Source organism: Hemitrygon akajei, chromosome 6, assembly GCF_048418815.1.
Source record: "Hemitrygon akajei chromosome 6, sHemAka1.3, whole genome shotgun sequence".
Classification (NCBI taxonomy): Eukaryota; Metazoa; Chordata; class Chondrichthyes; order Myliobatiformes; family Dasyatidae; genus Hemitrygon; species Hemitrygon akajei.
The window spans coordinates 38,835,896-38,847,922 of NC_133129.1; the positions used below are offsets into that span (position 1 = coordinate 38,835,896).

The 12,027-nt window shown below is 43.7% G+C and overlaps 1 protein-coding gene across 5 annotated transcripts in view; it reads left to right on the top strand.

Annotated features, from left to right (window-relative positions):
• erbin (erbb2 interacting protein) overlaps positions 1 to 12,027 on the top strand; it is a 234,481-nt gene that overhangs the window by 201,099 nt on the left and 21,355 nt on the right. For all 5 annotated transcript variants that reach the window (XM_073048160.1, XM_073048164.1, XM_073048161.1 and 2 more), the window contains one exon: positions 8,833 to 9,007. In XM_073048160.1, the coding sequence (XP_072904261.1) occupies positions 8,833 to 9,007 (175 nt within the window). The remainder of the gene's footprint in view (positions 1 to 8,832; positions 9,008 to 12,027) is intronic.

A 12,027-nucleotide genomic window follows, 5' to 3' on the forward strand; every position in this document is an offset into this window, starting at 1 on the left:
TAGGTGCGGCTGGTCGTGGGTGGGGTGAGAGGACAAGGTCAGGGCCGGAGGTCCCCATGCCATGGCCGCGGCGGTCGCAGACCAGAGAGAGCGATCGCCCCCCCTTGTAGGATCTATCGGCTGTCGAAAGTTTGTCTCGAGGGATGACTTTCAGTAGATCGCAGCGAGGTAGCTGCTCTGTTACTTAGGAAACCCTGAGCCCGAATTAGGTCGTCTGCGCTCCAGGCCAGTAGCAACGGCACTTCCCGCCGGCCACATGAGGCCACCGGTTACCCGAGGCCAGCCAGTGATCCCTGGCGCGAGGGTATCACTGCCTTTAGGCAACTGATGACCTCGCGTGCGTTCATCAGTGGGCGTGACAGGGAATGAGGAAAGGTGCAGCCGACTCACATCGTTTCATATCGACAAATCATATCGATTCCAGTGGTTGGGGACCACTGAATTACACTGTGTAGTGCGCCGCGGGGGAGCTGCACGCATGCGCACTGGGCAGAAAGAACGGAACTAAAACCCCGCAACCCGGAAACAATCTCTCAACAGTATTTTTCACTTTTTTCGGGATCTACTGAGAGAGTCTCAAAGATCGAACAGTCGATCGCAATCGACTGGTTGGCAACCACTAAACTATATATTACTTGTTGGCTGCTTTGCCTGATCCATCCCTTTTGAAAGGATCATAATTAGCTTACTGTTGACATAGTGAAAGAATTTCTCCCTCTAATAGCAGGACATAGCTCCTTTACAGGATATATTGTTTTACTCTGCTTTACTTGGTACCCATGTTCTGTACTGAAGCAGTGAAGTACAAGTGGCTGAAACGCTGTAACTTCCCTCGAGCACGTGGCTGCACAATAGTGAAGCAACTAAATAATTGCAGCTTCTCTTGGTCTGAAATTAAAATAGGAAGTACTGAAAAGACTCATCAGGTCAGACAGCAGTGAAGGAGCAAGAAAACCAGAGTGAAAGTTTCAGGTTGAACATCCTGTGCAGAAATGAGAACATTTAGAGGAAAAGGTGAGTTTCAGAGAAGAGCGCAGGGTAGAGAACAAAGGGAATTGATTACGTTGCTTGAGTATGGGTGAAGGAGTTTATTGCAGCTAATCTGTAGGTAGGTAATGTATAGGTGAAGGGAAGAGAGAAAGACAACCATATCTGAACAGAGATGCAGAACATAGCAACTGCTGTAAATCTGATGTAGAGACGAGAGATGAAAGCACATCTAGCTTATCAGGCAGTATCTGTGGAGAACTTGCCCAGGACAACAGAGCAAACTGGAGATCTAAAACAAAAGCTGAAAATGCTGCAAGATTCTTCAATATCTGCAGGGTTTTTTTTTTTGCTTTTAAACGTTTGGCATATTCTGATTTTTCAGATGTGACTGGGCACTGCCAACTTTCCCTTTTACTTCTGATTACCAGCAGCTGTTGCATTCTATATCTCACACTTGAATCTTTTTTTTGAAACGGATTAAATCTTCAGATTTGCATTCTGAAGTTTTGAAGAAATTGGCTGTGGAGTTAATGGAAGCACTAATCATCTTCGGCTGAAATGTGATAGGTTCTGGAATAGTTCCAATAGTGTTAACCCAACTGCTTAAGGCACATTGGAAAGAAAAAACGGGGAACTTCAAGCCAGTTAGTCTTGCATCAGTCAAGAAAATGCCGGTATCTTTATTAAGGAAGTAGTAACTGCATGCAGAAAATAATAGGACTGGGCTGAGCAAACGAGAATTAATGGAAGGGAAATCCTTTTAGACAATTCAGTTAAAACTCAGATTGGAGCTAGCAGATGCAAGCCACCTGATGTGATGTACTTGGAAAGACGTTATGCCTGAGGGTGTTAAATAAAACTAGAATGGAAGATCGTTAATACTCTGGCATGGATTGTGAAATGCTTTACAGACTGAAAGCCGTAGGAATAAATAGATAATTTTTAAGTTGAAAGGCTGTGAATAGTGGGGATGCTATTTGCAATCTTTGGTCCGGTCATGCAAGTCTTTGACAAAGTTGAAAGTAAATTTATTATTATGGTACATCTATGTCTCCATATACAACCATGAGACTCCTTGTCTTTTGGAAATATTTAGTAAATCCAAGAAAGACAATAGAATCAATGAAAGACTGCACCCTTCAGGGTGGGCAACCAAAAAGCCAACAAACTGCAAGTACAATAAATAAATAAATAAATAAATAAACAAGCAAGCAAGCAAGCAAGCAATAAATATTGATAACATGAGGTAAAGAGTACTTGAAAGTGAGTCCATAAGTTGAGGCAATAGTTCAATGACGGGGTTGGTGACATTATTCTCTCTAGTTCAAGTGCCTGATGGTCAAGGAGTAAAGACTGTTCCACAACCTGGTGGTGTGAGTCGAGACACGTATGGCTCCATCCTAATGGCCTGAGCATGCCCTGGTAGTTGTGGTTACGTGATGATGGATGCTGCTTTCCTTGGGCAGCGCTCCACGTAGGTGTGCTCAGTGGAGGACAGGGCTTTACACATGACGGACTGGGCTCGATCCGCTACTTTTTCTGTAGGGTTTTCCCTCCAAGGGCATTTGTGTTTTCTTATCAGGCTGTGATGCAACCAGTGAATATGCTCTCCACTGCACATCTATAGAAGATTGTCAAAGTTTTAGATGACATGTCGAATCGTAGCAAACATCTAAAGAAATTGAGGTGCTACCGTGCTTCCTTTGTAAATGGCACTTGTGCGCTGGGACCAGGACAGCTCCTCTGAAATGATAAGACTGAGGAATTTAAAATTGCCAACCCTCTCTACATCTGATCCCCTGATGAGGACTGACTCATGGACCTCTGGTTTCCACCTCCTGAAGTCAATAATCAGCTCTGTGGTCTTCGTGAGTTGGTAAGACCACGGAGCACTCACAGCACTCAGCCAGGTTTTCCATCTCCCTCCTATACGTGGCTTTATCATCACCTTCAATTCACCAATAACAGTGGCAATGGAGCTGTGCTTAGCCTCTCAAATGTGAATGAAGTGAGTAGAGCAGGGGGCTGAACACAGCCTTGTGGTGCATCTGTGCTGATGGAAATTGTAGAGAAGATGTTACATTGAAACATAGAAAACCCACGGCACAATACAGGCCCCTTGGCCCACAAAGTTGTGCCGAACATGTCCCTACCTTAGAAATTACTAGACTTACCCATAGCCCTCTATTTTCCTAAGCACCATGTACCTATCCAAAAGTAGACCTTATCGTACCCGCCTCCACCACCATTGCTGGCAGCCCATTCCATGCATTCACCACTCTGAGTAAAAAACTTAACCCTGACATCTCCTCTGTACCTACTCCCCAGCATCTTAAACCTGTGCCCTCTTGTGGCAACCATTTCAACCCTGGGAAAAAGCCTCTGACTTTCCACACGATCAGTGCCTCTCTTCATCTTGTACACCTCCATCAGGTCACCTCTCATTCTCTGTCGCTCCAAGGAGAAAAGGCCAAGTTCACTCAACCTATTCTCATAAGTTATGCTCCCCAATCCAGGCAACATCCTTGTAAATCTCCTCTGCACCCTTTCTATGGCTTCCACATCCTTCCTGTAGTGAGGCGACCAGAACTGAGCACAGTACTCCAAGTGGGGTCTGACCAGGGTCCTATATAGCTGCAACATTATCTCATGGCTCCTAAATTCAATTCCACGATTGATGAAGGCCAGTACACTGTACGCTTTCTTAACCACAGAGCCAACCTGTGCAGCTGCTTTGAGCATCCTATGGACTCAGACCCAAAGATCCCTCTGATCCTCCACACTACCAGGAGTCTTACCATTAATACTATATTCTGCCATCATATTTGACCTACCAAAATGAACTACTTCACACTTACCTGGGTTGAACTCCATCTGCCACTTCTCAGCCCAGTTTTACATCCTATCAATGTCCTGCTATAACCTCTGACAGCCCTCCACACTATCCACAACACCTCCAACGTTTGTGCCATCAGCAAACTTACTAACCCCCTCCACTTCCTCATCCAGGTTATTTATAAAAATCACTAAGTGTAAGGGTCCCAGAACAGATCCCTGAGGCACACCACTGGTCGCTGACCTCCATGCAGAATATAATTTGTCTACAACCACTCTTTGCCTTCTATGGGCAAGCTAGTTCTGGATCCACAAAGTAATGCCCCCTTGGATCCCATGCCTCCTTACTTTCTCAATAAGCCTTACATGGGGTACCTTATCAAATGCCTTGCTGAAATCCATATACACTACATCTATTGCTTTTCCTTCATCAATGTGTTTAGTCACATCCTCAAAAAATTCAATCAGGCTCGTAAAGCACGACCTGCCCTTGACAAAGCCATGCTGACTATTCCTGATCATATTATGCCTCTCCAAATGTTCATAAATCCTGCCTCTCAGGATCTTCTCCATCAACTTACCAACCACTGAGATAAGACTCACTGGTCTATAATTTCCTGGTCTATCTCTACTCCCTTTCTTGAATAAAGGAACAACATCTGCAACCCTCCAATCCTCCCGAGCCTATCTTGTCCCTATTGATGATGCAAAGATCATCACCAGAGGCTCAGCAGACTCCTCCCTTGCCTTGCACAGTAGCCTGGGGCACATCTCATCCGGTCCCGGACACTTACCCAACTTGATGCTTTCCAAAAGCTCCAGCACATCCTCTTTCTTAATATCTACATGCTCAAGCTTTTCAGTCTGCTGCAAGTCATCACTGCAATCACCAAGATCTTTTTCCATAGTGAATACTGAAGTAAAGTATTCATTAAGTACCTCTGCTATTTCCTCTGGTTCCATACACACTTTCCCACTGTCATAATTGATAGGTCCTATTCTTTCACGTCTTATCCTCTTGCTCTTCACATACTTGTAGAATGCCTTGGGGTTTTCCTCAATCCTGCCCACCAAGGCCTTCTCATGGCCCCTTCTGGCTCTCCTAATTTCCTTTTTAAGCTCCTTCTTGTTAGCCTTAAAATCTTCTAGAGCTCTTACATTACCTAGCTCTTTGAACCTTTTGTAAGCTTTTCTTCTTGACTAGATTTATTACAGCCTTTGTACACCACAGTTCCTGGACTCTACCATAACTTCCCTGTCTCATTGGAGCATAGCTATGCAGAACAAATATCCCCTGAACATTTGCCACATTTCTTCTGTACTTTTCCCTGAGAACATCCGTTTCCAATTTAAGCTTCCATTTTCCTGCCTGATAGCCTCATCATTCCCCTTACTCCAATTAAACACTTTTCTAACTTATCTGTTCCTATCTCTCTCCAATGCTATTGTAAAGGAGATAGAATTATGATCACTATCTCCAAAATGCTCTCCCACTGAGAGATCTGCCACCTGACCAGGTTCATTTCCCAATACCAAATCATGTACAGCCTCTCCTCTTGTAGGCTTATCTACATATTGTGTCAGGAAACCTTCCTGAACACACCTGACAAACTCCACCCCATCTAAACCCTTCACTCTAGGGAGATGCCAATCGATATTTGGGAAATTAAAATCTCCCATCACGACAACTCTGTTATTATTACACTGTTACAGAATCTGTCTCCCTATCTACTCCTCGTTATCCCTATTAGGTGGCCCATAAAAACACCCAGTAAAGTTATTGACCTCTTCCTGTTCCTAACCACCACCCACAGAGACTCCGTAGACAATTCCTCCATGACGTCCACCTTTTCTGCAGCCATGACACTATCTCTGATCAACAGTGCCAGGCCCCCACCTCTTTTGCCTCCCTCCCTGTCCTTTCTGAAACATCTAAAACCCAGCACTTGAAGTAACCATTCCTGTCCCTGAGCCATCCAGGTCTCTGTAATGGCCACCACATTATAGCTCCAAGTACTGATCCACGCTCTAAGCTCATCCGCTTTGTTCACAACACTCCTTGCATTAAAATAGACACATCTCAGACCATCGGTCTGAGCGCAGACCAACTGGGGTCTACAAGTGAGGAAATTAAGAATTCAGTTGCACAAGGAGTTATTGAGGTCTAAGTTTTTGAAGCTTACTGTTTAGTTTTGGGGAGATGATAATATTGAGTGTGGAGCTGCTGTCAATGAAGAGCATCGTCACTGCCCAGCTGTTCCAGGGTCAGGGGAGGAGCTAGAGAAATGGCATCAGCCAATTGGAGTGAATGTGAGTGGCTTCTTAGGCAGGGGTTGATGAGTTACATCACCAGCCTCTCAAAGTACTTCATCACTGGACGTAATTGAGCCAGGCACACCGATGATATAAGCTTGGGTGCCTTTGTGGGTTTTGAGGTGGCAACAGAGTGGCTCTTGGGATGTAGATAGACGAAGGGAATCAGTTGATGATGCAGCAAATTGAAGGTAATCTGCATTAATCAGAGGTCTGTCACTTTCTGGAAGGAAAATCTAGAAAAGCACATTTTAAATTGTGAATCACTGTCATAGTTGACAAATATGTTTCAATCAGGATGCACTTGGTATGTTATGTGCAATTTTTGTCACTCCATTACAGCAAGGGTGTTTAAGTTTGTCATCTGACTGTACATATATCCAACCAAATGAAAGAACGTTCTTCTGGACCAGGTTGCACCCACAAAATATAATTCAAAATGCAGATAGTGCGTGGTACAATACAGTGAACAGCTCACTGTCCGAGTGACGAGGCTTTGATGGCGGCAAAGCATTTTCATCTCACAGCTTGAGGGAAGAAACTGTTACCCAGTCTGGCCGTACTTGTCCTGATGCTCGCTTACCTCCTCCGGAATGATAGGGGGCCGAACAGATTGTGGGAGGGGTGGCAGGGACCCTTTTGTCTACAGCACTCTCAGTAAATGTCACAAATGGGGGGGGGGGGGGGGAGGAGGGGGAGGGAGACACTGATGATCCTCTCGGCAGCTTTTACTATCCTTTGGGTCTTGTGGTCTGCTGCCTTGCAGTTTCCATAACACACAATGATGCAGCCAGACAGGACACACTCAGTTGGGCTCCTGTAGAAATGTGGGAAGGGAGTCTTGCAGTCTCCTCAAACTGTAGACGCCGCTGTGCCTTCTTGAATAGTGAGGAGGTGTTGTAGGTCCAGGTTAGATCATGTTCTGTATACACACCGAGGAACTGGGCCCTCTTCATGGCAGGGCCATTGATGTACAATGAAGAGTGGTCAACCTGTGCAGTCCTGAAGTCCACAATCACCTCCTTTTGCTTTGTCCATGTTGAGACTTGGGTTGTACTCACACCTATCGGACAAGCCTCTCGCCTCCTCTGCCGACTCATCATTGTTGCTGATGAGGCCAGCCACTGTCATATCGTCAGCGAACTTGACAATGTGGTTTGAACTGAATCTGGCAGTGCAGTTGTGAGTCAGCGTCAACAGCAGTGGACTGAGCACACGGTCCTGGGGGCGCCAGTGGTCAGCGTGACAGAGCTTGAGGCGTTGCTGCCTACTCAGACGGACTGAGCTCTGAACATCTGGAAGTCTATGATCCAGTTACAGAGGGGTTTTCAGTCCCTAGAAGGACAGTTTACCCACCTGCCTCAGGGATGGTTGTGTTTAAACACAAAGCTGAAGTTGATTAACAACATCCTGGTGTACAAGACGTCATTTTCTAGGTGGGATAAGACGGAATGAGGAGCTGAGGCTATGACGTCATCAGTGGATTGGTTTGATTGGTAGGCGAACTGGAAAGGGTCCAGTGTAGCTAGAAAGTAGGATTTCCTACAAACCATTTCCAGTTTCTCAAAGCAGTTCATGATTTTTTTAAAAAGTCACTGCTTCTGTGTGGTATTCATTCATCAGCACCAGAACAATGGCTGCCTTGAAGCCTATAGGGAGAGTGGACAGTTTCAAAGAGATATTAAAGATATCCATTAAGGTCTCTGTTAGCTTTGCCACACAATCCCACAGCACCTGACCAGGTACATTTCCCAGCCCTGCAGCTTTGTGTGGGTTTACCCTGGCTAGGATCCTCCTCACCTCAACAAGGGCCAAAGGAGGGTGCCTATTCCTCAAGAGGGACAGGGGTGGGGGGGGGAGGTGGTGTGCTCCATGTCGCACTATTTGTTGCATCAAATTGTGCACAGGGGGCATTCAGTGTGTCAGGAAGGGAGGTGTCGCTGTCACCTAGAGGCTTTGGGAAGAGTGTAGAAGAGGATTACCAAACGGGTATCAGGAGAGTTTGGACAAACTTGGGTTGTTTATTCTTGGATTTCAGATGTGGGGTGAAGACCTGATGGAAATTTATAGGATTATGAGAGGCATGGGTAGTGTTTGTGTGAGGATCTTTTTCTCAGGGTAGAGAAACCAAATACTAGAGGGCATGCATTGAAGGTAATGGGGGAAAGCCTCACAACTTGATCGTTTTATTTTAAGGTTTCTCTAAATGTTTTGATCCTCTCGTCTAATGAGCTTTGTGTCAATATTTTGTTTGATAATTTTCCTTTTGACAGCTATAGGGTGTAAATTTTTCAAGTTAAAAGGAACCTTCTGAATTTTCCACTGACTTTGTCTGCTTTTGGAATGTGGGCCAGCTAGGCCTGGGAATGCAGAATGGCTTGAAACTTCCTTTCATTACATTGAGGGAAAAAAGACTGATTCAAGCTGTAAAGCTCTATTTCCATTAAATTTACTCAGGAGCCAAGTGCTAATTAATAAGGACCTAATAATAGGGTACAATGATTTCTTCAATTTTCAATTTAAATATGGGCTGGTTTTTTAAATGTTGTTTGCTAGATATTTGCAAATATTAGTTTTGAAGCTATATTTAGTGTTTTTGTAGTGGTGATAGCTGCTGATACAAATGTAGGTTTGCGTAGGTGTGAGTAAAAGAGATTTTTCTTACATGTATTCATGTTTTCTTTACTCAAACAGATGATGCTGACTCTTTACTTGAGGAGATAATTCCAAATAGTAATCAAAACAACAGTAATTGTTCAACACCATCTAGGATATCAGATACCGTTTCCTTCAACACAGGAAGCAGCCAGGAGACTTTGCAGTCTACACCAGACAGAGATCCGAAAACTACCGTCCCAGTCCTAAAGCGGTAAGTTGGCATCGAACAGACTTGGAAAGTAAATGTCTCACGCTGAGATTGCTAAAGAATAACCAAAGTTTACAGGAATTACAGACACCTGCCAGATAACTCTACTTTCATGTTGGTATAAATCTTACAAATAACAAATGTATCAAGCCTAATTTTGTGAAATATGCAAGCAACTGAAAAATTAATAAATTGAAGTTAGTAAAATTTGAATCAATACTCTGATCAAAAAGTAAGTGAGGGCAATTTTGTCTGCTGCGGTATTCAAGTCAGTTAAGTTCGAAGTATGTATATGTTACTATATACAACCCTATGATTCGTTTTCTGCGAGCATACACACAAGTCGAAGAAATACAATGAAAGTCCACGCCCAACAGGACGAGCAAACAATCAATGTGCAAAAGACGACAAAATACAAAGAAGAAGAAGAAGAATAACAAACAAGCAATAAATATTAAGAACATGAGAAGAAGAGTCCTCGAATGGAGTCCAATAGGTTGTAGGAACTGTTCAGCAATGGATTGAGTGAAGTTATCCTCTTTGGTTCAAGAGCCTGATGGTTGAGGGGTATTAACAGTTCCTGAACCTGACGGCATGGCTCCTAAGGACCCCATACCACCTTCCTGATGGTAATAACAAGAAGAGATCATAGACTGGAGTAGTGGGGGTCCTTGATGATGAGTGCTGCTTTCCTGCCACATTGCTCATGTGATTGTGCTTTACCCATGATGAACTGGGCAATATCTACTACTTTTTGTAGGATTTACCGTTCAAGGGCATTGGTGTTTCCATACCAGCCCATGATGCGATCAGTCGATATACTGTCCATCACATATCTATAGAACTCATGTCAAATTTCTATAGTTAAATTGGTTTCCTGCATGAATGTAACAACTGAAGTTCTAAGGGAACACTGTACACATTTGTGGTCTCCCCCCCCCCCCCTCTGTTTTTGAGGGATATAAATAATTTAACTAAATTCTGGTATGTCAAATTATTCCCTTGCTTCATGTTAAAAAGAGGTCCTTGACTCTTTCTACTTAAACAATGTTTGACCCTGAAACTTAGATTTGGAAATATAATTGAATATGCAACTTATGTAGGCTAGAAGGTATGAGAATTGCATGGCGTATAAATACCTTTAGAATGAGGTTAGTTTTGTGATGAACTTCGGGCTGTAAATGTTCATCCATTGCGTGTTAATACTGTACCATTATACAGTTTGCATAGACTTCAGTAAGGCCTCAACTGGGCTGGTCCAAAGGTTAGGTCCCATGGGATCCAGGTTAAGTTAGCAAATTGGCTTGGCAGTGTGAGACATTGTGATGGTGGAGGACGGTGTTTGTGATTGAATGTCAGCAACTGGTGATGCTGGAAGGAGGTTAGTGCTGGGACTCGGGCTGCTAGTAATACACAGATAATTTGGATGTGGACGGAGGTGGCATGATCAGATAGTTTGCAGATGATACTAAGATTGGTAGTGTGTGGAGTTGGTCTTGGGCTACAGCATGATATCATTGGTGGTGAAATTGGCTGAGCAATGGCAGATGAAGGTTACCCTTAAATATGACAGTGATGTGTTTTAGGAGTACTAATAAGGTTAGGATGTAACAGACCATAGACACAGCAGAATTAGACCATTCAGTCCATCAACTCTGCTCCACCATTCCATCATGGCTGATTTATTACCCCTTTTGACCCCATTCTCCTACTCCCTGTAAACTTTGGCACCCTGACCAATCAAGAACCTATTAACTTCTGCTTTAAATATACCCAACAACTTGCCTCCACAGCAGTTTGTGGCTACGAATTCCACAGTTTCAGTACCTTCTGGGTAAAGAATTTCTTCCTCATCTCCTTTCTAATTGGACATCCTTCTGAGTCTGTGTCCTCTGGTCCTAAACTCCCCGCTAGAAGAAACCTCTTCTCATCCACACTGGGCCTTCCAATATTCAATGGTTTTCATTGAGGTTCCTCCTCATTCTTATAAACTCCAGTGAGTACAGACCCAGAGACATCAAACGCTCCTCTTGACCCTCTCCAATGCCAAGACATCTTTTCTTAGATAAAGAGCCCAAAAAACTGCTAATACTCCACGTGAGGCCTCATCAGTGCTTTATAAAGTTTCAACATTATATCCTTAGCTTTTATATTCTATTACTCTTGAAATGAAAGCTAACATTGCATTTGCCTTCCTCACCAACAACTCAACCTACAAGTTAACCTCTAGGAAATCTTGCATGAGGAATCTCAAACCCCTGCACACTACTGAGTTTTGTATTTTCTATCCATTTATAAAATAATCTACCCTTTTATTTCTTCTACCGAAGTGTATGACCATACACTTCTTGATACCGTGTTCCATCTGCCACTACTTTGCCCATTTGCCAAATTTGTCTGAATCCTTCTGTAGCCTCTCTACTTCCTCAGTACTACCTGCCCATCTACCTATTTTCGTATCTTCCGCAAACTTGGCCACAAAACCATCATTTGTCTTCCAAATCATTGACATATAATGTGAAAAGAACCATTCCCGACAAAGACCCCTGCGGAACACTGCTCATCACTGGCAGCCAACCAGAGAAAGGCACCTCCCCTGCAGCCAAAGAGGATTCAGAGATCATAGCTACTGCTCCAGCGATCTCTTCTCTCGCTTCCCACAGCAAACTGGGGTATATCACATCCGGCCCTGGGGATTTATCAATCTTGATGTTTTTAAGAAGATCCAGCACTATTTCTTCCTTAATCTCCACATTGTCCAGCACACAGGCCTGTTCTATTTCGACCTCACCCTGATCAAGGTTCTTTTCAGTTGTGAATACTGAAGCAAAGTATTCATTTAGGACCTCCCCAACCTCCTCCGCCTCCAGGCACATGTTGCCTTCTTTATCCTTTAGCAGCCCCACCTTCATTCCTGTCATCATTCCAGAATGATAATTGTATGATAACAATTATTGATAATAATTATAAATATCTATTGATTCTTGAAAGATCAGTAATAATGCCTCCACAGTCTTTTCAGC